The sequence below is a fragment of the Bufo gargarizans genome, chromosome 6 (assembly GCF_014858855.1).
Source record: "Bufo gargarizans isolate SCDJY-AF-19 chromosome 6, ASM1485885v1, whole genome shotgun sequence".
Taxonomy (NCBI): domain Eukaryota; kingdom Metazoa; phylum Chordata; class Amphibia; order Anura; family Bufonidae; genus Bufo; species Bufo gargarizans.
Genome location: NC_058085.1, coordinates 114,175,028 through 114,201,175, shown reverse-complemented (window position 1 = coordinate 114,201,175; position 26,148 = coordinate 114,175,028). Strand labels below are relative to the sequence as shown.

Genomic DNA, 26,148 nt, shown 5'->3' with positions numbered 1-26,148 from the left:
GAAAATATGTCAGCATTTAAAAAAGCAAAATAGGTCGGCACTCACTCTCTTTGCACGCCGCACGGGATAGGAAGTATCTCCATGTGTAATCAATGAAAGATCCCAGCAGTCGTGTCTTGAATATACTTGATGTTTTATTGTATCAAATCAAAAGATGTCCTCAATCCAGGACGCGTTTCAGCAAGCATGCCTTTATCAACGGATGGATACAGATATACTAAAATAACCAGATATATATAATATATATAATAGGATAACTCCTCCCCTTATGACATCATAACCACCTCCCAATCTCACAACAGGTGGTGGGAGGGGTAAGTAAACGAACAAAAATTTCAATCCATGTATCAGAAGCTGAAAAAACAAGGTTCATGCCTCAAACTATGCTTGTCAATACATATAACTACCACAGACCATATTGGTGGTCTGTGGTAGTTATATGTATTGTGAAACATAGGAGTTATCCTATTATATATATCTGGTTATTTTAGTATATCTGTATATCTGTATCCATCCGTTGATAAAGGCATGCTTGCCGAAACACGTCCTGGATTGAGGACATCTTTTGATTTGATACAATAAAACATCAAGTATATTCAAGACACGACTGCTGGGATCTTTCATTGAGCATTTAAAAAAGGTCTGGATGCTTACCTAATAACAAACCGAACTGAGGGTTATAAATTGTACAATTGGTCTGGAAAAGGTTGAACTCAATGGACATGTGTCTTTTTTCAACCTATGTAAATATGTAAATGATGTGGTATCCCCATTGTTTATACTGTAGATGCAAAATGGAGGGAGGCAGCCGAAACATTTCTAGTATGTGCATGTGAGATGTTAAATACAGTAAATGCTTTGTACAAGGTATCTTAATTCTGTTTGTAGTGCATCCTATGTATTGAAGTTGACAAGCAGAACATGTAATTAAGCATGTCGCATGTGTTATAGTATAATTAAGATTTTGTTGTATATCATAGATTTTTCAATTGAGATTGCTTTGAAACTTGCATAACACAGCACCAGGTACATGTCCGATGACCCTTGTTCCAAATAGCTATGACTAAGGGCTACATGAAGCCCAAAGTATATTGGATGCTGTCTTTTTGTTCATGAGTATTTGTGCTATCAATTTATTTTTGCTTTTGTTGTACTGACACAGCTACCGAGAAAAGCATTCAACATGCAATTGATTAACAGTTGTCACATTATTATATTAAAGCTTTATGTGAAGCTTTAGCACAATAAATTAGGGTTTTGGCATTTTTTTGCAATCATTCTGTAGATAATAACGTGTAATTAGATGCTTACATAATCTCTACTTTGAACACATTCAAGTGATCTTCCAGACTACCAACACTTGACCCTTTTATGTCAACCTGTGTCTGTCCCTATCAGACGGATAAGCTTTCTATTGGCACTCAGGTGGTGTTATCTGTGGGTAAGAAAGACTGTTACATTTCAAGGACTTGGTGTTAACCTTTATGACAATAAGTCTACCCAATAAAACACTGCAAAGTGAGGGTGAGTGCTTAGCCTTGAAGGTGTGATGAACAGAAGCCATAAGGAGTGGCAATTTATCTTCTCAAGAGTGATACTGCTACTGGGCACTCATGCAAGATAAAAGTTTAGTACTAGCACTAAAATTAGTAGTATAGATTTTTAGCACATCTATTTTTATAGATGTGCTATTGTCAGCTGAAGGCATCTGTGTTGGTCCCATGTTCATATGTGCGAAAAATGAAATTTTAATGTATGCAAATGAGCTTCTAGGAGCAACGGGGACGTTGCCGTTACACCTAGAGGCTCAGCTCAATATGAAACTGCAGTGCCCTCTGCACTTTGATTGATAGGGCCAGACATGATCACATTTACACTGCTTGGCCCTGTCAATCAAAGTGCAGAAGTTATGGTAGTTGCAGAGAGAGCTGAGCCTCTAGGAGTAACGGGAACGCCCCCTAGAGGCTAATTTGCATATATTAAAACATCATTTTTCTTAGCAATGCGGTCATGTATCAACGTGGGACCAACACAGATGCCTTAAACTGCCAAGCGCACATGTAACGGGTCAGTCAGTTTTAAAGGTACAAATCTGCTGACAGATACCCTTCAGTACTCCTTCAGTACCGAGCCACTTTTCACTTTAAATCCCAGGCAGGTTTTTGCAAATCTGACATGTGTCACTTTATGTGGTATAACTTTGGAACGCTTTTACTTATCCAAGCCATTCTGAGATTGTTTTCTTGTGACACATTGTACTTCATGACAGTCATAAATTTGACTCAATATATTTCACCTTTATTTATGAAAAAGCCCAAAATTTTTCATTTTCGCAAGAGGTAACAGGTGAAAAAGCATCCCATAATTTGTTACCTATTTTCTCCTAAATACAGCAACACCCCAAATGTGGTGGTAAACTGCTGTGGAGGCACATGGCAGGACTCAGAACAGAAGGATGGCTTTTGCAGCACAGATTTTGATGGATTGGTTTGCGGGTGCCATTGATTATTTTTTTTTAAGTGATTGTCTTATGTGGGGGCTCATTGTGGGATGAGATGACGTTTTCATTGGTACCATTTTGGTGTACATAGGACTTTTTGATTGCTTGGTATTACACTTTTTGTGAGGCAAAGTGAAAAAAAATGGCTGTTTCGGTTCGTAAATAGAGATGCTTGGAGGTGTATAAACTCCAATTTAAATGTGCCTGTTTTCCATCCACAGGCTACATTTAGGTGCACCTGCGAGGCCTGGGCCATATCAGCCAGTCTTGAGCAGATTCCTCCCTCCTCCCATTGCAAGCATGGCTACATGCTGGAGGTAAGTGGTGAGTAGGCTATGAGTTGGTCCTTACGCTCCTGTAATTCACCCACTGGCTCCTGGTATTGCCTATATGGCACAGGTATGTGAGTGTTAGGTCCCGAGTTACTTGAGAAACCTTGGCGCGGTGCTCGAGCTCAGACATGTCCTCCACATTAGGATATGTTGGCTAATCTCTCAATTTTAGCATCAGTATGAGGGTTTAGTAAGACCGCAGAGTGCATCTGTCTTTGCAAATGTTATTATATTGTTATATTGGTTATCACATCCACATAATTGCTATCTTGTGTAGGATGTCTGATGTGGTTCTTGTGGTCCGCTGCGGGCATCCTCCACTGTATGCATTTTTGCTGGGGATCAACATTAGCAACGGGCTACAAGTGCAGGATTTGCTCCCCTTTATACACATGCACAACTGCATATGGGTTTGAGCACTTCCTGCTTGTTTAACACCACGCCATTTTTTCAGTTGGTTCGTCCATTTTCTAAGAGCCCTATTTTTTGTACTTTTTTTCCATTGTCTTAGGTAGGGGCTCATTTTTTGTGGGATGAGATGACCATTTGATTGGTACCATTTTGGGGTACATAAGACTTTTTGATCGCTTGGTGTTACATTTTTGTAAGGCAAGGTGACAAAAAATGGCTGTTTTGGCATGTTTTTTTATTTTTTTTATCACAGGCTCACACGGATGGCAGCCACGATGCCTAAGGAAGGCATCAGGCTGCCATCCAAGCCATCGGGTCCACGTCACAGCAGCACGGGGACCCGAAGGACACCCCGCACCCAGCAGGATACCGCATGTGCCGCGGTTACCTCTGTCCGCAGCAGTGCAAGGGTTAATGCGCCAGCATCAGTGTTTTTACAGATGCCGGCGCATACAACAGGGGTCCGGCTATCAGCCGACTATCAGCTGTACAGCTGTGGGATTTGTGACCCTGTTTCCAGAGCTGTACATGAACAGCGCTGGTATGCTACGGGTTAATTATGAGGGCATTGTCACAATGCTCAAAACAATATTCTCTCCAGTGTCACAGACATTTACTGATGATTTTTTTTTTGTCTACTAGAATTTTCACAAATGCATTTTATATGTCTATAAGTAAGTGTTTCTCAATCATAAAAGCATTTCACGTTGATCTGGAATAAATCAGCCTGTAAAAAATATTTTCGTTTGTTGTCAGTGGTTAACTTGCTAACCATATTCTTTCACTACTTAGGTGTATGCCAGAGATAACAGATAGATTTTGAAGCCTATGTGGAAAACTGTGACATCATAAGTGTAGACATAGAATAACTGTGTTGTAAATTAATGGCATGCTTTTACCAGGATTTCTCCAAGGGTGACTAATCTGCACTATGTGCCTCCTACATGTTGATGCCCTAAGTTCACACTCAGCTAATTCAAGAGTAGACAGTTTTAGACAGAATATGATCTAAGGGTGAACCATTACATAGGCAATCAAAGCAGAGAGGTCTAAATAAGGCTCAGTACCAGTACAAATAATAGGGATGATGTTGGACAGGTCAGTAGTGGTGGAACTGGGACAGATGAATCTATGAGAGAGTTTTACAGTGTTTCATAGTACCAGGAAATAATCTGACCAAAGTATGGAACCAAGATAAGTGCAAGAATCAAAGTGATGAAGACTAGGATAGTAGTCAAAAATCAAGATCCCTTAGACAAAAATTTAAAAAGATTTAAAGGGCTTCTGTCACCCCACTAAACTTTTTTTTTTGTGTGTGTACTTATAATCCCTATACTGCGATTTATCCATACATAATGTGATTAATCATTTTGGTTCAGTAGATTTTGCTAAAAACGTACTTTTATAATATGTAAATTACCTGTCTACCAGCAAGTAGGGCGGCTACTTGCTGGTAGCAGCCGCATCCTCCTATCATAATGACGCCCCCTCCGCATGTTGATTGACAGGGCCAGCGAACGGTATCGTTCACATTATGTATGGATAAATCGCAGTATAGGGATTATAAGTACACAAAAAAAAAAACTGTTTAGTGGGGTGGCAGAAGCGCTTTAAAAATTCTGTGCCAAAATGTCTGTGTGTGGTCAAGAGAATGCAAAATGATGGTTTGAACAGAATATTTGGCTAGGTTCAAAAAATGCCAGGAAGTTCTCCCAACATCTACTATTCCCACCACATGTATGTCAAAAGAGTGTCTTATTGGCATATGTTTGACTGGAACATGTCAGTGTAGTTTTGCATCAACTGCATTGAAAGTGTAGTCAACTAAAATTCTCAGTACAACTGTATTCAAAGAAAGTATTTCACGTTATATACATTTTTTGTTACGTTACTGTAAAGTTGGAAATATGTCCTTAAGGATACCCCTAGTTGTTGGGGGGGGGGGGGAGTATGAGTAATATCCCTCCCACAACAGACTCTGGTGCTGACCTATGTGTATAATGGGACCTAGAGTCTTTGCTGAATAGAAGAGTGAGAACATAAGTGAAGTATATCAGTGCCTCCAGCCAGGTTAGAGCCTCTATTACAGGAAGGATCTCTTCCTGGGACTTACCAATGAAGTATAGTTAGTAGCCTTAGCAGGGGCGTAGATAAGGAGGGGGGATAGGGGGGTTCAAGCCCCCCCCCCCAGAGTGTCTGTCCTCCTAACCTGCCAGAGAACAGCCCAGGCATGCTGCTGCCTACAATAGTGGCGTGGGCAGTGCGGCACACAGAGAGGTGATGGAGGCTGCAGGGCTGGGCCGGGCAGCGCAGGGGGGCAGGTTCGGCGGCACAAGTAACTCACAGACACACACAGAGCAGCCAGGCAGGGATGACGCTGATGATCACATGGCATGCACGCTGCCTTCAGGCTCCGCCTCCGCCTGTCGTACGTCTGGACCCCGGCCAGCTTCCTGCCTGCGCGTGCCTGCTACTCCTGGGCGGCGGCTGACAGAGCACAGAGCCTGGAGATCTCAGAAGATTAGAAGAGAGAGAGAAGAAAGAAAAAGAAGAAGTTTGAGAGAAAGAGAGACAGACAGAGACTCTGGAGCACTAGTGTAAGTAAAAGTAATAGTTAAAGAAGAAAATCAAGAATATTCAAAGCCCACCCCCACCCCCCACACCAGGCTACAGACAGTGTCAATTCATATATTTAGTCCAGCCCCCAGACTCTTATGAATTGAGGGACCTGGCCACCACCATGCTGGTCCACATCACTTATTGTGCAGGCTGCATGGTTTGATGTATTTTTTCTAGTCTCCTCAACAATAAAGAAACGCAATTTCTTCTGGAAATTACAAGAGCAAGCTAGCATGTGATGTGTCATGCGTGCCTTAGACTGTCACTCCAGACTGGAGTGGGTAGGTACCAATTACGAGTCTTTTTTAAACATGTTTTTTCCATCTGGTGTCAAACAACTAAATCGGTATTGCTCAAGGTAAAGGATTGGTTTAGGAATGATATGGCTGGTATATTTTTTTCAAACCCTGGTGTGTCTGCTAGATAAAGTCTTCTAATTTGAGAAAGCTGAAACCCCCCCCCCCCCCCCCCAGGAAAAAAAATTATCTACGGCCCTGAGCCTTAGCAAGGATTATTGTACTAATCTCACAGTCTGAAGAATACATTTAGATACCACATACGGTTATAACAGTAAGGCCTCATGCACACGACAGTATTGCTTTTTCAGTGTTTTGCGGTCCGTTTTTTACGGATCCGTTGTTCCGTTTTTTGTTTCCGTTTCCTTTCCGTTTTTCCGTTCCGTTTTTCCGTATGCCATATACAGTATACAGTAATTACATAGTAAAAATTGGGCTGGGCATAACATTTTTAATAGATGGTTCTGCAAAAACGGAACGGATACGGAAGACATACGGATGCATTTCCGTATGTGTTCCGTTTTTTTTTGCGGACCCATTGACTTGAATGGAGCCAAGCACCGTGATTTGCGGACAAGAATAGGACATGTTCTATCTTTTCACGGCACGGAAATACTGAAATACTGAAACGGAATGCACACTGAGACACTTCAGTATTTTTTGCTGAACCATTGAAATGAATGGTTCAGTATATGTTCCGCATACTGAACTACAAAAACGGCCAGTATACTGAATGCAAAATACTGTCGTGTGCATGAGCCCTAAGGGTAAGGCCTCATGCACACGACCGTTTTTTTTACGGTCCGCAAAAACGGGGTCCGTAGGTCCGTGATCTGTGACCGTTTTTTCCTCCGTGGGTCTTCCTTGATTTTTGGAGGATCCACGGACATGAAAAAAAAGTCGTTTTGCTGTCCGTCTGGCCGTGCGGAGCCAAACGGATATGTCCTGAATTACAATGCAAGTCAATGGGGACGGATCCGTTTGACGTTGACACAATATGGTGCAATTGCAAACGGATCCGTCCCCATTGACTTTCAATGTAAAGTCTGGAGTCTCTTTTATACCATCGGATCAGAGTTTTCTCCAATCCGATGGTATATTTTAACTTGAAGAGCCCCTATCACCATGGGAACGCCTCTATGTTAGAATATACTGTCGGATATGAGTTACATTGTGAAAACTCATTTCCGACAGTATATTCTAACACAGAGGCGTTCCCATGGTGATGAGGACGCTTCTAGTTAGAATATACTACAAACTGTGTACATGACTGCCCCCTGCTGCCTGGCAGCACCCGATCTCTTACAGGGGGCCGTGATCAGCACAATTAACCCCTCAGGTGCCGCACCTGAAGGGGTTAATTGTGCGTATCATAGCCCCCTGTAAGAGATCCGGGGCTGCCAGGCAGCAGGGGGCAGACTCCCCTCCCTCCCCAGTTTAAATTTCATTGGTGGCCAGTGCGGCCCCCCCTCCCTCCCTCTATTGCATTAATTACATTGGTGGCAGTGTGCGGCCTCCCCCGGCCCCCCCCCTCTCCCTCCCTCTATTGCATTAATTACATTGGTGGCAGTGTACGGCCTCCCCCGGCCCCCCCTCCCTCCCTCTATTGCATTGATAACATTGGTGGCAGTGTGCGGCCTCCCTTCTGCCCCCCCCCCCAGATCGTTGGTGGCAGCGGAGTTCCGATCGGAGTCCCAGTTTAATCGCTGGGGCTTCGATCGGTAACCATGGCAACCAGGACGCTACTGCAGTCCCGATTGCCATGGTTACTTAGCAATAGTAGAAGCATCATACTTACCTGCTGGCTGCTGCGATGTCTGTGTCCGGCCGGGAGCTCCTCCTACTGGTAAGTGACAGCAATGCGCCGCACAGACCTGTAGTAGCGTCCTGGTTGCCATGGTTACCGATCGGAGCCCCAGCAATTAAACTGGGACTCCGATCGGAACTCCGCTGCCACCAACGAGCAGGGGAAGGGGGGAGAGGGGAGGCCGCACACTGCCACCAATGTTATCAATGCAATAGAGGGAGGGAGGGGGGGCCAGGGGAGGCCGCACACTGCCACCAATGTAATTAATGCAATAGAGGGAGGGAGGGGGGGCCGGGGGAGGCAGGCCGCACACTGCCACCAATGTAATTAATGCAATAGAGGGAGGGAGGGGGGCCGCACTGGCCACCAATGAAATTTAAACTGGGGAGGAAGGGGGGTCTGCCCCCTGCTGCCTGGCAGCCCCGGTTCTCTTACAGGGGGCTATGATACGCACAATTAACCCCTTCAGGTGCTGCACCTGAGGGGTTAATTGTAGGGTTTACGGCCCCCTGTAAGAGATCGGGTGCTGCCAGGCAGCAGGGGGCAGTCATGTACACAGTTCGTTGTATATTCTAACTAGAAGCGTCCCCATCACTATGGGAACGCCTCTGTGTTAGAATATACTGACGGATCTGAGTTTTCACGAAGTGAAAACTCAGCTCTGAAAAAGCTTTTATGCAGACGGATCTTCGGATCCGTCTGTATGAAAGTAACCTACGATCACAGACACGGATGCCAATCTTGTGTGCATCCGTGTTCTTTCACGGACCCATTGACTTTAATGATTCCGTGAACCGTTGTCCGTCAAAAAAATAGGACAGGTCCTATTTTTTTGACGGACAGGATACACGGATCACGGTCTTGGCTGCAAAACGGTGCATTTTCCGATTTTTACACTGACCCATTGAAAGTCAATGGGGCCGCGAAAAAAAAACGGAAAACGGCACAACGGCCACGGATGCACACAACAGTCGTGTGCATGAGGCCTAAGAATGATGCAGTACTGAGAACACAGCAGTACTGCAATAACCAGAGATCCTGCAACAATCTCAAGTTATATACCCGTGTATATACATATACATATATATATATATATATATATATATATATATATAGAGGAAATAACGAGGCAGCACTTCCAGCTTTTGGTGTACGGGTGAAGACCCCAAACTTTAATCCAAGCGACGTTTCGGCCTGCTCAATGAGGCCTTTATCAAGCTTTATCAGGCCTCATTGAGCAGGCCGAAACGTCGCTTGGATTAAAGTTTGGGGTCTTCACCCGTACACCAAAAGCTGGAAGTGCTGCCTCGTTATTTCATCTTTGTATATCGTGGAGGAGGGGCCTACCTCTGTGGGGATTTGCACCCAGTTCACCAACTCTGACTGTGCTGCTGCACTATATATATATATATATAAAGAGTCCTGTGCACAATACCTCCAGGCAGCAGAAGAGATGATCCAGGTGCAGGGGCCCCTGTAGATGACTGTAGATCCAGGACTCTTTTAGATGACAGGCAGCCGATCAGGAGAGGGCGATGATGAAAGGATTTCTTCCAGGCAGCAAACAGGGCAGCAGCAACAGTAGTAGATGCAGGCCTGACTACCCTAACACGGAGTCCTTAACCTGCCAACTAATCTACCAGTGCAACCGGGCCTCTAACTATCTAGTTGGCCATCGGAAGCCTAACCTATCACTACCCTGAACTATATACTGATCCCTAACTACAATTAGTAGATAGATTCTGTGAATATATAAGTAATATAGAGCAGAACTACCGGCTCTGTGTGAGGGAGATAAAGAGGAGCAGGTGGCAATGTATTCCTATACACTCCAGACCACTAGCTGATCTTAGGGATATAGATACTCAAAGATCTGCTCATCTATTCCTCCTAGTTATAAAGATTACACATGCCACTTGCTTTAGACTCCTAGAGACATAAGATGTCTCCTCCCTGCAGCTCTGTCCCTCATGGTCTGACTGACTGTGTTTACAAAACAAAACTTGTACTGAATCTCTGGGGTTTCTGAAGCAAAGCAGCAGGGGCAAAGAGGCTAAATACACTACATCTCAGCAGTATTAGCAGTTCCCTACCATAGGATATGCCACCAATGTCAGATAGGGGCAGGTCTCACCTCTAAAGTGAAAGAGAGCGCAACATGTATGCATTCATGCCCTCCATTCACTGCTATGGGAGTTCTGGCTTGGGTATTTCCAGCAGTTCATAGCAGTAAATTGAGAGGTGGCCATGCATGTGCAGTGTGTTCTCCATTCACTTTTATGGGACTTACGAAAATGAGCGCTCTTGCTCGACTATTTTCGGAACTCCTCCATAGAAGTTAATGGACTGAACGAGCATGTGCACTCTATCTCACTTTGGGGACACTTTCTGGAGCCTGTTCTGCACCCATCTAAGATTGGTGGCATATCCTAGCAATATGCCACCAATGTTTGAGATGAGACAACCGTTTTAATTGCTGTGGTAAACACTCGTTTGGCAAACAGCTTTTTCTCCTAACCCCCCATACACAGGCATGCTTGGTTTGGCAGAGTGTGCATGTGTTTTAATGGAAAGAGAATAAGCCACTGCCACACAAAGGATTGGGCTTGTTGAAATGCAAGATGCCTAATCCCTTTTTTCCATGAATCTGGTGAACAAAGGTTGGCTGCCTATCTAATACACAATAGATAGCCAGTTCTGCTGAAATCCATGAGTCTGGCTGACCTTAATCTTAGGGCACAGCCACACAATCAGCTTTCTGCATGCAGTTTTGGAAGCCAAAATCAAGAGTGGATCATAAAAGGAGAGAAAGTATAAAGGGTAGATACAACTTATCCTCATTTTTTGATTTACACCTGGTTTTGGCTTCCATGTGGTTATACACTTATGTGTACGATGTATGCGGCTATACTGGCACATAGATGCATACGTCTCGGGCATATGTTCACTACAATTTTAAACTGTCCCACAAAACATAATGCCTGAACATGTGAATCTAGCGTAGAGGTGGCAATGCACTTTAGGCCGAATGCACACGGCCATGGAACATGGACGTGAGCGGTCCGTGGTATCCCGGCCTGGCATCCTGCCGACAGCATAGATCATACGAGTGTATTACTGTACAGGAGCGGCGGCATGAAGCGTGCGGCGTCATAGCAACCAATGACGCCGTGCGCTCCTGCTGTCAGCAGGATGCCAGGCCGGGATTACATGGACTGCTCACGTCCGTGTTTCACGGCCGTGTGCATTCGGCCTTAGACGAATGTCAGTCAAACCTATACATTTCAACAGGACCAGCCACAATCTGAAGTGTATGCTATGGCGGTGTCCCTACTTTTCTCCAGTGGCAGAAGTTGGGGTAGAATAGTTTCGCCCTTATAGGATTTCATCATGTCTAATCCCTTCATTCTCAGTTTAGATAAACTGGCAACCCATCAGATTAATTTTTCATTTGGAAAATGAAACTATCAATCTGACTGGTTGTCATGGGCAGCTAAGCCGGTTTTCCTATACAGAAGTTTTGCTAAATCCACCCTCAATGTAAATACGCCAGTTTATTCCACTGCATGCATATTTACGAAGCCTCTTATCTGGAATCATATATGGGCCTTGGAGGGGTGCATGGAGGGGTGGATAGTGGAGAGTTGTGAATCATTTAGAGTGCAGATATTGATAACTCTCGTCCTATGTGTTTCATTTATTCACTGTTTAAAGAAACATTTTTTGCTTCCTTAATCCCTTGGCGACATATGACGTACTAGTACATCACAGCGATAAGTGACTTCCCGCAAATTGACATACTAGTACAGCATGATGATCGAACATCGGGCCCCTGCTGTATCCGCCAGCATCGCTGTAAATGCTGATGCCAGCGGATTAACTCCTTATATGCTGCAATCAATGCTGACAGCGGCATATAAGAGGATTACAGAGGGAGGGGGCTGCCTCTCCATCGGCCCCCAGCACTGAAAGGGGGGCCAATGGCTGCCATGGAAACCCCAGGCTCCTTAAAGGGTTTCTACCACTTTGGTTTCACATATTTAGCTGTCAGACACTAGCGATCCGCTAGTGTCTGCTCTGCCCAACCATCCTAATATAATTGCTTTTGGGGCAGCCGTTTTGCTAAAAAAAGAACTTTTATTAATATGCTAATGAGCCTCTAGGTGCTATGGGGGCGTCATTAGCACCTAGAGGCTCCGTCTACCTTCAGAAACTGCCGCCGCCCAGCGCGTCCCTCCAGCCCGCCCATCTCCTCCTGAATGCGATCCTCCTTGTGAGCGCCTGTATTCGGCGCATGCGCAGTGAATGTCTGACAGCTTCCCTGCTCAGACATCTCCACTGCGCCTGTTCCTCGGAGCACTATGGCGTCATCGCGCAGGCGCAGTGGAGATGTCTGAGCAAGGAAGCGGTCAGACATTCACTGCGCATGCGCAGAATACATACGCTCACAAGGAGGATCGCATTCAGGAGGAGATGGGCGGGCTGGAGGGACTCGCTGGGCGGCGGCAGTTTCTGAAGGTAGACGGAGCCTCTAGGTGCTAATGACGCCCCCATAGCACCTAGAGGCTCATTAGCATATTAATAAAAGTTCTTTTTTTTAGCAAAACGGCTGCCCCAAAAGCAATTATATTAGGATGGTTGGGCAGAGCAGACACTAGCGGATCGCTAGTGTCTGACAGCTAAATATGTGACACCGAAGTGGTAGAAACCCTTTAAAGGCCCTGGGGTCTGCCATGTACGGATGCCTGTGAGACCCAGCCCCCAGGGGACAGGCAATGTAGTACAATACAACATGTATTGTATGACATTGAAACATGGATCAGACACTGAAATGTTGAAGTCCCTGTACTGGTGGGGAATTTTTTTTTATCACTTGACCTATTGCCTCAGAAGAATGCCGTAAAAAAACCTGTGCCAAAATAGCCATATTGAATGATCAAAAAGTCTTATGTACCCATGTGCCGTGTGCCCATACAGCAAGTTACGACCACATATGGGGTGTTTCTGTAAACTGCAGAATCAGGGTAATAAATATTGAGTTTTGTTTTGCTGTTAACCTTTCCTGCGTTACAGAAAAAAAAATATTAAAATGGAAAATATGCAAAAAGAAATTACATTTAGAACTTTCTCCTCTATTTTCCTTTAATTCTTATGGAACACATAAAGGGTCAAAGTTTGTAAACTCATATTTAAATAACTTGAGGGGTGTGGTTTCTAAAATGTGGTCATTTATGGGTGGTTTCTATTGGTAATAGAATTGGTCTTTTATACGGCGGGTTTTGGGGAAGAAAATAACAGGTTCACACAGGTTCTCAAATTCGCAGGTTGCACCCTTTATTCAGTAAATCAATATTCCAGCAAGAAGGGATGCTTAAAAACATAAAACAAAAAAGTTTTATTAATTATACATTTGAAGATAAAAGATGGTAGGCGAAATAGCATAACGCTATTGCTGGAATATTGAAAAAAAATATATAACATTTTAAAGATTGCATCTAAAATTGTACTCCATCTAACATCCCCAAAAATAATAAAGTTACAAAATGAAGGCAACATAAGAGTAGACATATGGAAAATGTAAAATCAGAACTATTTGGCAACATAAGAGTAGACATATGGGAAATGTAAAGTCATAACTATTTTTATGAGGTATTTCTATCTGTCTTAAAAGTAGAGAAATCGAAATTTGGAAAATTCATAATTTTTCCAAATTCTTGCTAATTTTTTTTTATAATTAAAGGTGAAATATATCGACTCAAATTTACCACTGTCAGGAAGTACAATGTGTGGACAGAATTGCTTGAATGAGTAAAAGCATTCAAAAAATATTACCACATAAATTGATACATCAGATTTGCTAAATATGGCTCGGCCGTTAATGTGAAAACAGGCCCGGGGTAGAAGGGGTTAATATATCCACCTACATAACAGCTAGTTAAATAGGGTTTCCACAGTGTCCATTTATTTGTGGTCATCCTGCTCCCCGCAAGGCCTCCGCTGTATCTCCCCGTTGCGCGGATCAAAACATCTGGCAAACGGGGAAGGGGGTGCAGCCAATAGCAGGCTACGACAGGGACGAGCCTCCCTAGCGTCACCTGTGATGCTAGGGAAGCTCATTCCCATAGCTGCCTGGATAACCTCTTTAATTTGAATTATGTAACACAGCAGCAAATATGCCAATGCAATTCTGTCTGGTACTTCATCCATACACTTTAGATAGCTGCTAATGTTCAGCATTAGTTCCCCTCCTACACCCCCCCCCCCCCCCATATGTATGCATGCTGAACTGAGAATTCATGTGCTTTCCATGAGAAGAGGGAACTAATAGCTGCTAGACTTGTCTGTCAGCATCATATTGCGCGTGGCAATATAAATAATACCAACTTACTGCCGACGGTCACATCTACTCTCCAAACATGGAAATCTTACATCAAAATATGCTCAAATCTACCAATCCTTAAAAGAATAGAAATTCCCCTACAAGTCCTAGATATTGTCATCCCGGAAACATCAGTCTCCTCATGGATACAATCAGGTATTAAGACCATACAAGATCTTTGCAAAGGACCAATACTTCATCATTTTCTATTTTTGAGCAATAAATACGGACTAGATAAATCAGATTCATATAAATATCTTCAAATACATACCTTCCTGAATAAAAACAAGTTCTCACCCCCTAAAATTCCTCCCCAAGTATATGTATTATTAAATAATCAAATAAATAAATAAATCATTGAAAGAGATAAAAACCTTTTATCTACATTTAGCAGAACCCTATCTGGATTCGCACATCTCTCACATTCGAAAGTGGGAGAGAGAATTGAACACAAGCATCACTATGACAAAATGGAAAAAAGCCTATTTAACTTCAATGCACAGCACATCATGTGCAGACCATCATGACGCTTACTCCAAACTAGTCTTCAGATGGTATTACACCCCATACAGGCTCTCTAAAATATATAAAGATTCCCCCGATCTATGTCGGAGAGGCTGTAATCAAGTCGGCACATTACTACTTATATTTTGGGAATGCCCAAGTATTACAGGTTTTTTGTAAAGAAACTGCCCTTCTAATCTACACTTCACTTAACATAAATCTACCATTTAAGGGCTTGTTCACATGAACGTGCCGTATTTTGCGGTCCACAAATTGCGGATCCGCAAAACACGGATGCCGCCCGCGTGCCTTCCGCAATTTGCGTAACTTAACAGACGGCCCTTTATAGAAATGCCTATTCTTGTCTACAAAACGGACTCATAATTTTTGCGGGGCCACGGAACGGAGCAACGGATGCGGGCAGCACACGGATTGCTGTCCACATTATTTGCATCCCCATTGAAGTGAATGGGTCCGCACCTGAGCCGCAAAAAATGAGGCTCCGATGATGAACCAAACCATGGTCGTGTGAATGAGCCCTAACCCTGACACTTTTTTGTTAAGACTTGATATCGATAGGTACTCAGTCCCCCAGAGGACTGTGATCTGTCATATTTTAACAGCCTCTCTCCAAAGTATAGCACAAAATTGGAAATCCTCTTCAATTCTTCACATGTCTCAAATAATAAGGAAGGTAAATGTCAATTGTAGCTTTGTAAAAATGATTGCCAGAAGCAACAATACACTTAATAAATACACAAAAAAGTGGACACCGTGGTCTTCATCGAGGTACTTCTCATTATTAGACAGTTAGATTAGGTTGTGATGTACATTTTTTCCTTTGCATAAGGGACCTAGATAGGTTTTCTAAGTTCTCTCTAGTTACCTATCTATTTGTATATTTCATCTCTACCCTCATCTACCAGTTTATTTTTTCTTCTATACATACAGTACACAATACTTTTTGGCCACACAAAGCAGGTTCCGAGCACCAACTAGAAGGTTGCTCCATTGAAGGACTATAAAGAAAAGGATGATGCTTTACATAAAGTAATGTTATTGGAATAATTGTATTATATTGGAATTTATATTCTCCTTTGATTACCTGATTATAATGGTATTCTGCTTCACACTGTAACAAATAAAACTGTAATGTACATTCTTTTAACCGTTTGAAATTAAAAACTCAATAAAAACTATTGAAACAGAAAACAGGCTTGGGTATGTTAAAATCCAACATGCCCAATCCTTCTTTCCCCTGCCAACCCTCCCACATACACATTAAATAATAGGACTGACAACTTTCATCTGCCTTATAGATGCCATGTTAGTCAGAAACACAGTTACAATACACCCATCTTATCAAGGCCTATTGTGTGCATATCAGTTCCAAGCTATAAAAAGTACATGGAAAGACGTAAACCGAACCTAAAGGTCTCCATGCACTTGAAACTATTGTCAACTGAACCTAATATTGTCCACCAGGAAAGAAGGATCGGGCATGTTGAATTTCATCGCCCAATTCTTTTGTGTGGAGGAGGGGTTTCAGGAGTCAGGAGGTATAGCTGTTGAAAAGTGCTCAGCCGAAATCTATTGAGGGTGTATGGGTACCTTTAGGCTACGGCCACAGAAGACACGGCTGCTGTGCGTTTTGAACCGCTGTATTCATCTAACTCATTACAGCTGTCAATTGTTAATGGCAGCTCAGTTTTGCGGGTTGTCACGTGACCAGTAGCACAGAATAGTGAAAAAGCAATCTATTTGTAATGAGATAATTGAATACCGCATGACCGTATCCTAAAGGACTGAGTCTAAACTGCTGATATTGAGGGGTTTTATCTGTTCACTACTTATCTAATAATAATTGTGAAGTAGATTACCTCCAAGCACCATGAGTTGCATGTGATAATCTACACAACACAAATAAAAAAGTTTGCACTATGGTAGAGCAGTGATTGCTGTATCCTATTTCAGGGATTATTAGTTTACAATTGCCCATTTACCTGTGTACATTCAGGTAAAGTAGATCTCCCAGTTTGTCCATTTATGATAACCTATCTGCTCTCAATCCATCATGTCTCCACAGTCTGGATATTTACCCACTGATAACCTCTGGACTGAATAGGCAAGCTCTTGTGTCTTGCTAGTTCACAACTGATAAGAAGGGGCAAGGTGGTCATGAACAACAAACAATAAAAGCTGCATTCATGCACCAGTAATTCCCTCTCTTCTGTCATAGACTTAATGATCTAGCGGGATGTAGTCACGAGCAAACGGTTAATATAGTGTTTGGCCCGATTTACACTATTTTATGCCAGTTTTCTAGCCAAAATTAGGACTTTATCAATAATAAGGAGACTAATAAACAAAGTTTCATTTATACAACTCTTCCCTTATCTCCCAAGGGAACAAAAGAATCAGGCATTGAAATTCAACACACCCAATCTTTCTCTCTCCAGACATCATCTGTCAAGAGCTCCCCTTGCACATTATATTTGGCGGCCTTACTGAAAATGGTGGGTTCAGCCAACAATACACCATTTTTTTATGGGGGACTTTACTATACAGCCTCTTGATTACATTAATGTTTTCAGGCTCATCTATCTGCAGCAAGGGCACTGTGAGTCCGCACCTATTGGGAACTCGACCCGGTTGCAACTGATATCACACACAGGCCACATAAGGACATGCAATTCACTCCATTTTCTAAAACCACAATAGCGTCTTTTTTGTTATATTTTTCTATACATTTCAATGAAGGCTTTGTATATTGTTTATGCTCAAAAAAAGCCCTTGTGAAGTAGATCTAAGGCTATATTCACGCCTTCATTTAGGTTCCAGTCCATCATTTTTTATTTGTCCCTGAAAAGCCAGCAAGCATATTCTGCTGAGCTATGCCAAGGATCTGTTGAGATCTATCTTATCTGGCAAGTACCCTTGAAGACATAAGGCAAATGTGAACAGTCTTGGAAGGAATATTATAGAAAGTATATAGTCAGTTTTTACTCAGTTGTATTTGTGTGTGCCTCCTTGACAGATTTTTTTTTTAAAAAAGCTAAGACTGGAAAAATACTAAAGTGGGCAAGTAAACAGAGACAGAGAATGATTGGAGATATTTGTTATGGCCAGACAAATATATATTTGATGTGTCTGTAATGTCAGAATTCTGTGTCTTCTGGCATCTCTACTCTTCAGGCGGTCATGGTCGCTGGAGTACTCACCTTCGCACACTTACCTCTTTCTTCCTGCTCTTGCTTTTGTGCTCCCATAGAGTGCTAAAAGGACCAGCAAGTGCATGTGTTAATCTGAGCCAAACCTATGACGGCGATCCCCAGGGTATACAAGTCAGCTTCCTCTATGGGAAGGTGCCTGAGCAATAAGGTTCCTAGCTTGCCTAGTTCCTGTGAGGGTATTCTGCTACAGTGTTTTCTGACCTCACATGCCTGACTGTCAACCATGTCCATCTTATGCCACTTTTCCTGATCTATTGCCTGTTTTATCATATTGCACAAACACTGCATGTCCTGACACTGGCTTGGTCTCTGACCAAGTCTCTTCCTGTACCCTTGGTTCATTGGTGTCACTTGGTCCGCCTGGCTGAGACTATTACTAGAGGTAGCAGCCTGGTGGCAAGCCTGCAATAAAGCACAAATCCCCTTATAGGAGTAAAAGGGTGAATAACAGGGAACCTTATACAAAGCCCTCAGAAATAGCCCCAAGCCAAATCCGGTCAGTGGTACCGTGGGTCCACACCAACAGCGTTATATTTGAATCACAGAGAAGAACATTTGGGAGATACAAAATAGGTTGTGGGACTAGTTAATCTTATCTGTCAAACATGGGAGAGGAAATAGAATAGAGTGTGTTTTGCTGCTGTTAAAGTGTGAAATTTGTACATGTAAGGGCTCATGCACACGACCGTATTCCCTCCAAGACATACGGTCCGTGAGCGGGCCATATGTCCCAGAGTGGCATACATGGTGCGCACGGGAGCGCACAGCATCATAGGTTATTATGATACTGTGCGCATCGGGCCGCCTGTGGGGATTTTGTCCTGCACTCATAAGATCATTTGAGTGCAGGACAATAGTCCCACGGGCGGCCTGATGCATGCAGCATCATATTAACCTATGATGCTGTGCGCTCCCGTGCGCACAATGTATGCCGCTCCGGGACATATGGCCCGCTCACGGACCGTATGTCTCGGAGGGCATACGGTCTTGTGCATGACCCCTAAAAGGAATCTTAATCAAGGAAGGCTATCACTTAATTTTGCAGTGCCCTGCCATAAGTCCTTGTTACACAGGCCTAGAATTGAGCCTATTGTGGGAAACATGAATTAGTAAACCTGTGCAAATGTGCAGCTTATCAACTGACAAATGAGCAAAATGTTTATATACCACATAAAATGATGACTTGTCGGCAGTACAACGCCCTGTGTAAACGGGGATGTGCTGCTGACAAAAAAAATTAAGGCATTTGGGAACCAGCGATCATGGTAACAAGCATCCAACCCGGAAAGAAGGGGATAAATGCAGCTCACATGAGCAGGCAATGATCTAGATTAGAATAACCAGTAATTCCTGATTATTTCTAGCCTTGACATAGCTTTGAATATATTTTCTATTAATTTTACACATTTTGGATGAGTAAAAGTATGAATTTTCGTAAATAGTTTCTGAGCAATTCTACACTTTTGAAAGACAGTGAATACTTCTGTTTTCCCCCACCACACATGTTCCTCTGTAAGTGACGATTTGAATTGGATAAAAATTGTTCAATAAAATACCGGTACTTGGAATTGTTTAGCTTGTCTAGAAGCAGCAAGGCAACTATCTACAAAAAAAAATACAGTATAATGTATAGTAGTGAGAGCATGGTCGCTTGAGACTCAGAAGGAGCTTGAAGACCTTAACATGACCTTAAGTTGCTGTCCATCCAAGGCCTGTCCTGGGACATCCAGCATAGCCTCTGTTGCTTTGATTACCAGCTGAACTTTAGATGAACTTAGGCCTAAGGGAAGGAGCCTGCAGGACAGGACTGCTGAGAGGAGAACCTGGGACAAGTCATCAACTTGTGTAAATATTGAAGTAGTCCATGGAAAACTGGGCTAAAATAAAGGCTGTCGGGGCAGAGTAAACTGAGAACAAGGTGGGCCTGAAGAAGAGAAAGGAGATTTCAGATGTCTCTGAATCCTAAAGGTACCTGAACAAAAATGAGATGGACAACATGATGGACGTAGAAAGGTCATAGTCAGGACACCTTTTTCAATAAAATTCCTCACAAAAGGTTGAATACATACATTTATAGAGAAAGAAATCTTGCTTGATAGCTTATAAATATATATATACGTTATGTGTGTGCATACATCACTGCAGCAAAACTGGCATGTGGAAATCTGGCAAAGGGTCACTGTAGACCTTGCAAAAAAAGGAAAAATACATATTATACAACTGCTTTAGGGCTCATGCACACGAACGTATGTATTTTAAGGTCCGCAAAAAATGGATCCGCAAAAAATACGGATGACATCCGAGTGCATTCTGTATTTTGCGGAACAGAACCGCTGACCCCTAATAGAACAGTCATTTCCTTGTCCGTAATGCGGACAATAATAGGACATGTTCTATTTTACTTCAGGTTTTTTTGCGGACCCATTGAAGTGAATTGTTTCGCATACGGTCTGCAAAAAAAACGAACGGATACGGAAATAAAATAAGTTTGTGTGCATGAGCCCTTAGGGTGGTTCCCATTGTGGGGAGATTTATCAAAACTGTTATAAAGGAAAATTGGCTTAGTTGCCTGTAGCTACCGATCAGGTTCCACCATTCATTTTTCTATGGAACTCTAAGAGAAATGAAAGGAGGAATCTGATTAGTTGATATGGTCAACTGTCGGTTTTCCTTTACACTGGTTTTGATAACTCTCCCATGTCTTTTTTTAAATGTTCTGTTTTCTTCAAGGGGTTATCCAAGACCTTTAATGCTCAGCACCTGTGTTGCTTCCTATACCGCTGCATCATCCAGCATTGGGGGGGCAGCCAATAGCAGGCCACTACGAAAACAAGCCTCCCTAGCATTGCGGGTGACGCTAAGGAGGCTCTTCTTGTCGAGGCCTGCTATTGGCTGCCCTCCGCCCAATGCCGTGCGGGCATCAGAAGCGACGCAGGTGCTGGGAGTGAGGTAAGTACAATCTGTGTGAGGGGCCCCAGCATTAGGGGGGGGGGGTATTATAGGTCTTGGATAACCCCTTTAATGGCCTAAATAAAAATCGCAGTAGCGGTATGCTACATACTGGCCAATAGGAAATTATAAAATGTCCCACAAACATTTTTTATATTGGCTTTGTAAGCCCATAGACTTCTTTACAGAAAAAAAAGTCAGAAAAAAACATGAGACTCCAAAAATGCCATCACAAAAAAACTATTGTAAAAGAAAGCCAGAATTTCCTGGAGTTTTTTTCTACCAGCCACCATATGTCTAGACCTGAACCAAATGTATCACAGGGGCTCAGGCGGACGATCAGTGTGGTGCAGGGATAGACACTTTTCTCTGACTCTGTACTAACTATTGGTTGGCTTACTTTGAGACAGAATTTTACACCAGAATTTGGGTGCCAGTTTGGTGATATTAGGCCACGCTGCCTTTCCATGAAGTCAAACCTTTTCCCCAGTAATCTATGCCCCCGTGTCGAGCTAGATGCCGAGGATTTTGCAAGAACTAGATGCACCAAAAATGTGCCAAATGACACAACATTTTGGCATAGTTTACAGCAATATCTAGGTGTACTAACATTATTATATGTGGTCCATAATGCCTAAATATGGCAGCTAAAAAAATTAAAGAATTCAGCTTTTTGGAAAAAAAATTGGCTGGCAAGCAGATAAAATGCCATACTGCAATAAAAGCTGTATTTGAACTGAGTTGTTGTTTTGCCAGATACTTTGGGCAGATGTACTAATCCTATAAATGGCTTACACTTTTATACAAGTACCACATTTATTAAGGTGGCTCAGGCTGAATGATAAATTGGGCGCATGGCTAGACACTTTTGTCTAATTTTAAACCAGCTATTGGTTGTAGTTAGAGGCAGCATTTTAAGCCAGAATCGTGGTGTAATTGTAGCGCTAAATGTTGCTTTTCATTTAGGCCAGGCCCCTTGATGGGCTAGATGCAGACAATGTCTGTAAACCTAGATGCTTTAAACTGCACCGCATTTTTAGGTGAACTCACATAAGTAAATGTGGGCCATTGGGGGGAATTTCTCATTTTCCCTACTCCACTTTTCTGGAGTAAAAAAAGTTGCAAATGTTTTAAGCTCCACTTGGGACAAATTTTATCGCAAGCGGTGCTTCTATGCCACCTTCACTACTTTCCGAAAAGGGTAGATTGGGCGCATTTATCGTTGTTTACACCAGATTTAAGTTTAGGCGCATGGACTGCCGGAGGATGCACCTAATTCATCATGAGGCCTGCACCTCAAAATAAATTAGGCACATCCTCTTGCAGCGCAAGGTATATTATAGACTAGAGTAAATTACAGCCTATAATACATTTTCTCCATTGTGTTTCACCAGTACTTCCTCCAATCATCAACAGGTCAGATGCCCTGTTAAAAAATGCTGTGCTGACGAAACCTAACAGCAGATTGAACAATAGCATTATTTTCTGATACTAGTAAATAAGTTAGCAAATCAATCTGAGGCCCTAAAAAGTTTTAGGGCTCATGCACACGACCGTATGGCTTTTTCAGTGTTTTGCGGTCCGTTTTTTACGGATCCGTTGTTCAGTTTTTTGTTTCCGTTGTGTTTCTGTTTCTTTTCCGTTCCATTTTTCCATATGCCATATACATTATATAGTAATTACATAGAAAAAATTGAGCTGGGCATAACATTTTCAATAGATGGTTCTGCAAAAACGGAACGGATATGGAAGATATACGGATGCATTTCCGTATGTGTTTTTTTTTTTTTGCGGAACCATTGACTTGAATGGAGCCACGGAATGTGATTTGCGGACAATAATAGGACATGTTCTATCTTTTCACGGTGCGGAAATACTGAAACGGAATGCAAACGGAGACACTTCAGTTTTTTTTTTTTGCTAAACCATTGAAATGAATGGTTCAGTATATGTGCCGCATACTGAACTAAAAAAACGGGCAGTATACTAAACGCAAAATACTGTTGTGTGCATGAGCCCTTACTGACAAAGTTGCATTTGTCTAAAAGTTGCCTCAGGGGTTTCATAAATATAGCTATTGAACCAGAATGCCATATTTTTCCATGTATGCATACACATTGGTAAACCTGAGACATTGTTTCTAAAGGACTGGCAGCACACATAACCACCCCGTCCATCTCCAAATCTCACTTTATAAATGTAAACCTACAGGCCTCTTTTGTTATCAAATGGGAAGTACATCATTGTGAGAGAACTTAAGTAAGTGGACTGTATAAGACAAAATGACTTAAAACATTTTTATAAAAAATAAAAAATAAATCATAGATGTCACTACATTATAAGCATCATCAAAACAGCCTGGAAGTCCAATTTCCAGTCCATCCAGGCAGGATTAAAAGAGTGTTTGATGTCTGAGAGCACCCAATCCCCATTCTGCCTCCAGGGAGTGGGTCACAGAATAGAAATTCATGTCCAGAGATGAGCCCTTTGCAAATCTTTTCACTTTTAAATTGTAGTCCTGTTGGCCTTTTCTGTGTTCAGGATATAAGACAGACACAGAAGCTGAGCCTTGCATCCACAGTATATGCCAAGTTAAATGTGAGTTCCTTACAGCCAGCTATGGTATACTGTCAGCACAGTGATGAAGACCTGAGTTCAGTGACTAGAGACTAAATACAGCTCAGATAATCAGTCATTTTAATGCACAGAAATAAAGCCTATGAATAAGGTGACAACTTCCCTTGGCTCCAGCCTCAATAAAGAGGCTTCCTATACATTGTATCTACCATTTCATTCATTGTATCTACCATTTCATTAAACATTGTATCTCATGTGAGGTAGGTAGATTTATTTCTAGAGACAAGCCATATAAACATGGGTAGCTGTACTGTAAAAATAGACAAATGTCTTGTTACATGGTCAAAAAAGCTCATTTCTTAAGACATTTTGTTAGTATTAACAGCAGCAACATAAAAGGAATTTGCAGATACTGTACAGGGAAATCCTATGTTATACTGTAAGTTTATGTAAATAACAGGCACTGATGCTGCAATACTTGTGTACTATTCCTCTGAACTATAGTGCAAACTAGGCAACCCCTAAATGATCCTTATGTGCCCCCCTAAAGAGATAGGGACACGATCATATCACATCAGTCACTGGAAATGATAAGCTTTAAAAAGACATAAAAGACACAGAAGACGTGATAATTACTTCTCTATGCATAAATAGAACTATAAATCAGCTAACTACAATGGAGATGCCTAAAAGTGCAGCTCCCCTAAAGACATGGGGTTTCCCTGAGAGGAGCCGATCAGCTCCCGTGGATGAGGAGGGTAGAAATTCGTTTGTAAACGGTATTCCTTATATAAATAAGAAGGCATTTGTGGAAGAAAATAAACTATTTACATCTTTCATTCGTTTCCCTGGAAAAAAAAATAACATAGGTCCATGGCTTGTTTAGGAGGGGCTGGGTGAGGTGTCTGGTGAGGTGGAGAGGTCTGAGGTCTCACTGCTCTCTTTTAATGACTCCTTAATGATGCAGGAGGTGACTCCTTCCTTCTCCCTTTTCTTCTGTTTCATCCTCCGGTTCTGAAACCAGATTTTCACCTGAGTTTCGTTCAGTTCCAAGGAGGCAGCGATCTCCACTCGTCTGGCCCGGGTCAGGTACTTGTTAAAGTGGAACTCCTTCTCCAGTTCGGTCAGCTGCTTGGTGGTGAAGTTGGTTCTCATGCTGTTCTGTTGAGAATTTAACCCATAATCGGCAGGTTTGGCTGTGGAAAATTCACAACTTATTATTTGTATACATTAATATTGTTATTAATATTATTATCAGTATATAATTTATTGTTGCTGTTATTATTATTATTTCTTCACCATTTTCATCAGTATGATAATATAAACAAATACAAGGTGTGTGCTGTATTTTCTTATGATGGGTAGTAACAGTGGGCAGCTCATCATTAAATGTATTTACTAAGGTTTAGAGATGTCTGGAAGTCAATGGCTTGTCTACAAACCTGCCATCAGGGGATCCTCTCCTATTAGCAGCCTTCCTCTTCTGCCTACTCTATCCATTAATCTTCTCTTGCACAAAAGGTCTGAACACATTAAACAAGTATTAAATGAGGGACACGGTGGACTACCTCACTGGGGTGCCATGATGTAGGTAACAGTATGGTGGGCACTGATCTGAGCCTTCACATAAGATGGATGAGAGACTAATGATCTGAGCCCACACTTACAAATACCCTGTGAACTTGAGGCCTATAGAACTCAATGCTGAGGTACTCACTGGTCTTTGGTGGATTCCTCTTCACTTTCATCCACTCAAAAGTGGGATTTGCTGAGAGCAGCTCAGGTTGGCAGGAGACATCTTTCTCCTCGTGTAGCAAAGGGGAATGGTTGGGGTAGCTCTGTAACAAGGCTTGGTGCTCTTGGCCGAATGATGGTTGTAGATGGTAAGGCACAGGACCTGGCACTGCTCCACAGTATCCATCTGACAAAGAGCCAGTGTTGGGGGAATAAGGCTGCTGCTGCTGCTGATAATAAGCTCCTTCTGCTTCTTGGCTGACATAGACTTGGTGCCCATAACCCTGGCTGCAAGTCTGTGAAGTGTAGCTGGGGATGGAGCTGGCATATGCCACGCTGGCTCCTGAAGGGTGGTGATGATGATAGCCGTGGTTCTGCTGTTGCTGCTGCTGGATCTGGCTGGAGAAGGCACCAGCTCCCCCGACTACAAACCGCCCGTCACCGTTATAAATGTCACTGGTGCTGGGGCATGCTGGAAAGGATGGTGCCCCTTGGTCTAAATGGTGGTATCCTCTGGGTGAGTAGGCACTGGTGCCACGATTACAAATCGCATAGTCCAGAAAGGAGCCCATTCTGGTATTGTCCATCTGCCAGGGATGGAGGAGGGTCAACCTGTTTTCGGGGGGAATCCTCCTTGCCCTACAACCTTTAGGTAGTATGTCAAAGCTGTAAACTTCCAGCCATGGATTTCCAAGGCTTCAAACCCTCTGTCTCTCACAGAGAGGACACGTGATCCTCAGGGGACCAATAGAGGAAGACCTCCTGAAGCTTGTCAGATATCTGAAGCCATCCATCATGCCCTGTGAC

The 26,148-nt window shown here is 42.7% G+C and overlaps 1 protein-coding gene across 1 annotated transcript; it reads right to left on the bottom strand.

Annotated features, from left to right (window-relative positions):
* Positions 1 to 24,489: 24,489 nt before the first annotated feature.
* HOXB1 (homeobox B1) lies at positions 24,490 to 25,928 on the bottom strand. Its single transcript, XM_044298866.1, has 2 exons — positions 25,325 to 25,928; positions 24,490 to 24,803 (listed from the first exon to the last, which is right to left on the bottom strand). The coding sequence occupies exons 1-2, from the start codon at positions 25,926 to 25,928 to the stop codon at positions 24,490 to 24,492; spliced, it is 918 nt and encodes a 305-aa protein (XP_044154801.1).
* Positions 25,929 to 26,148: the final 220 nt, after the last annotated feature.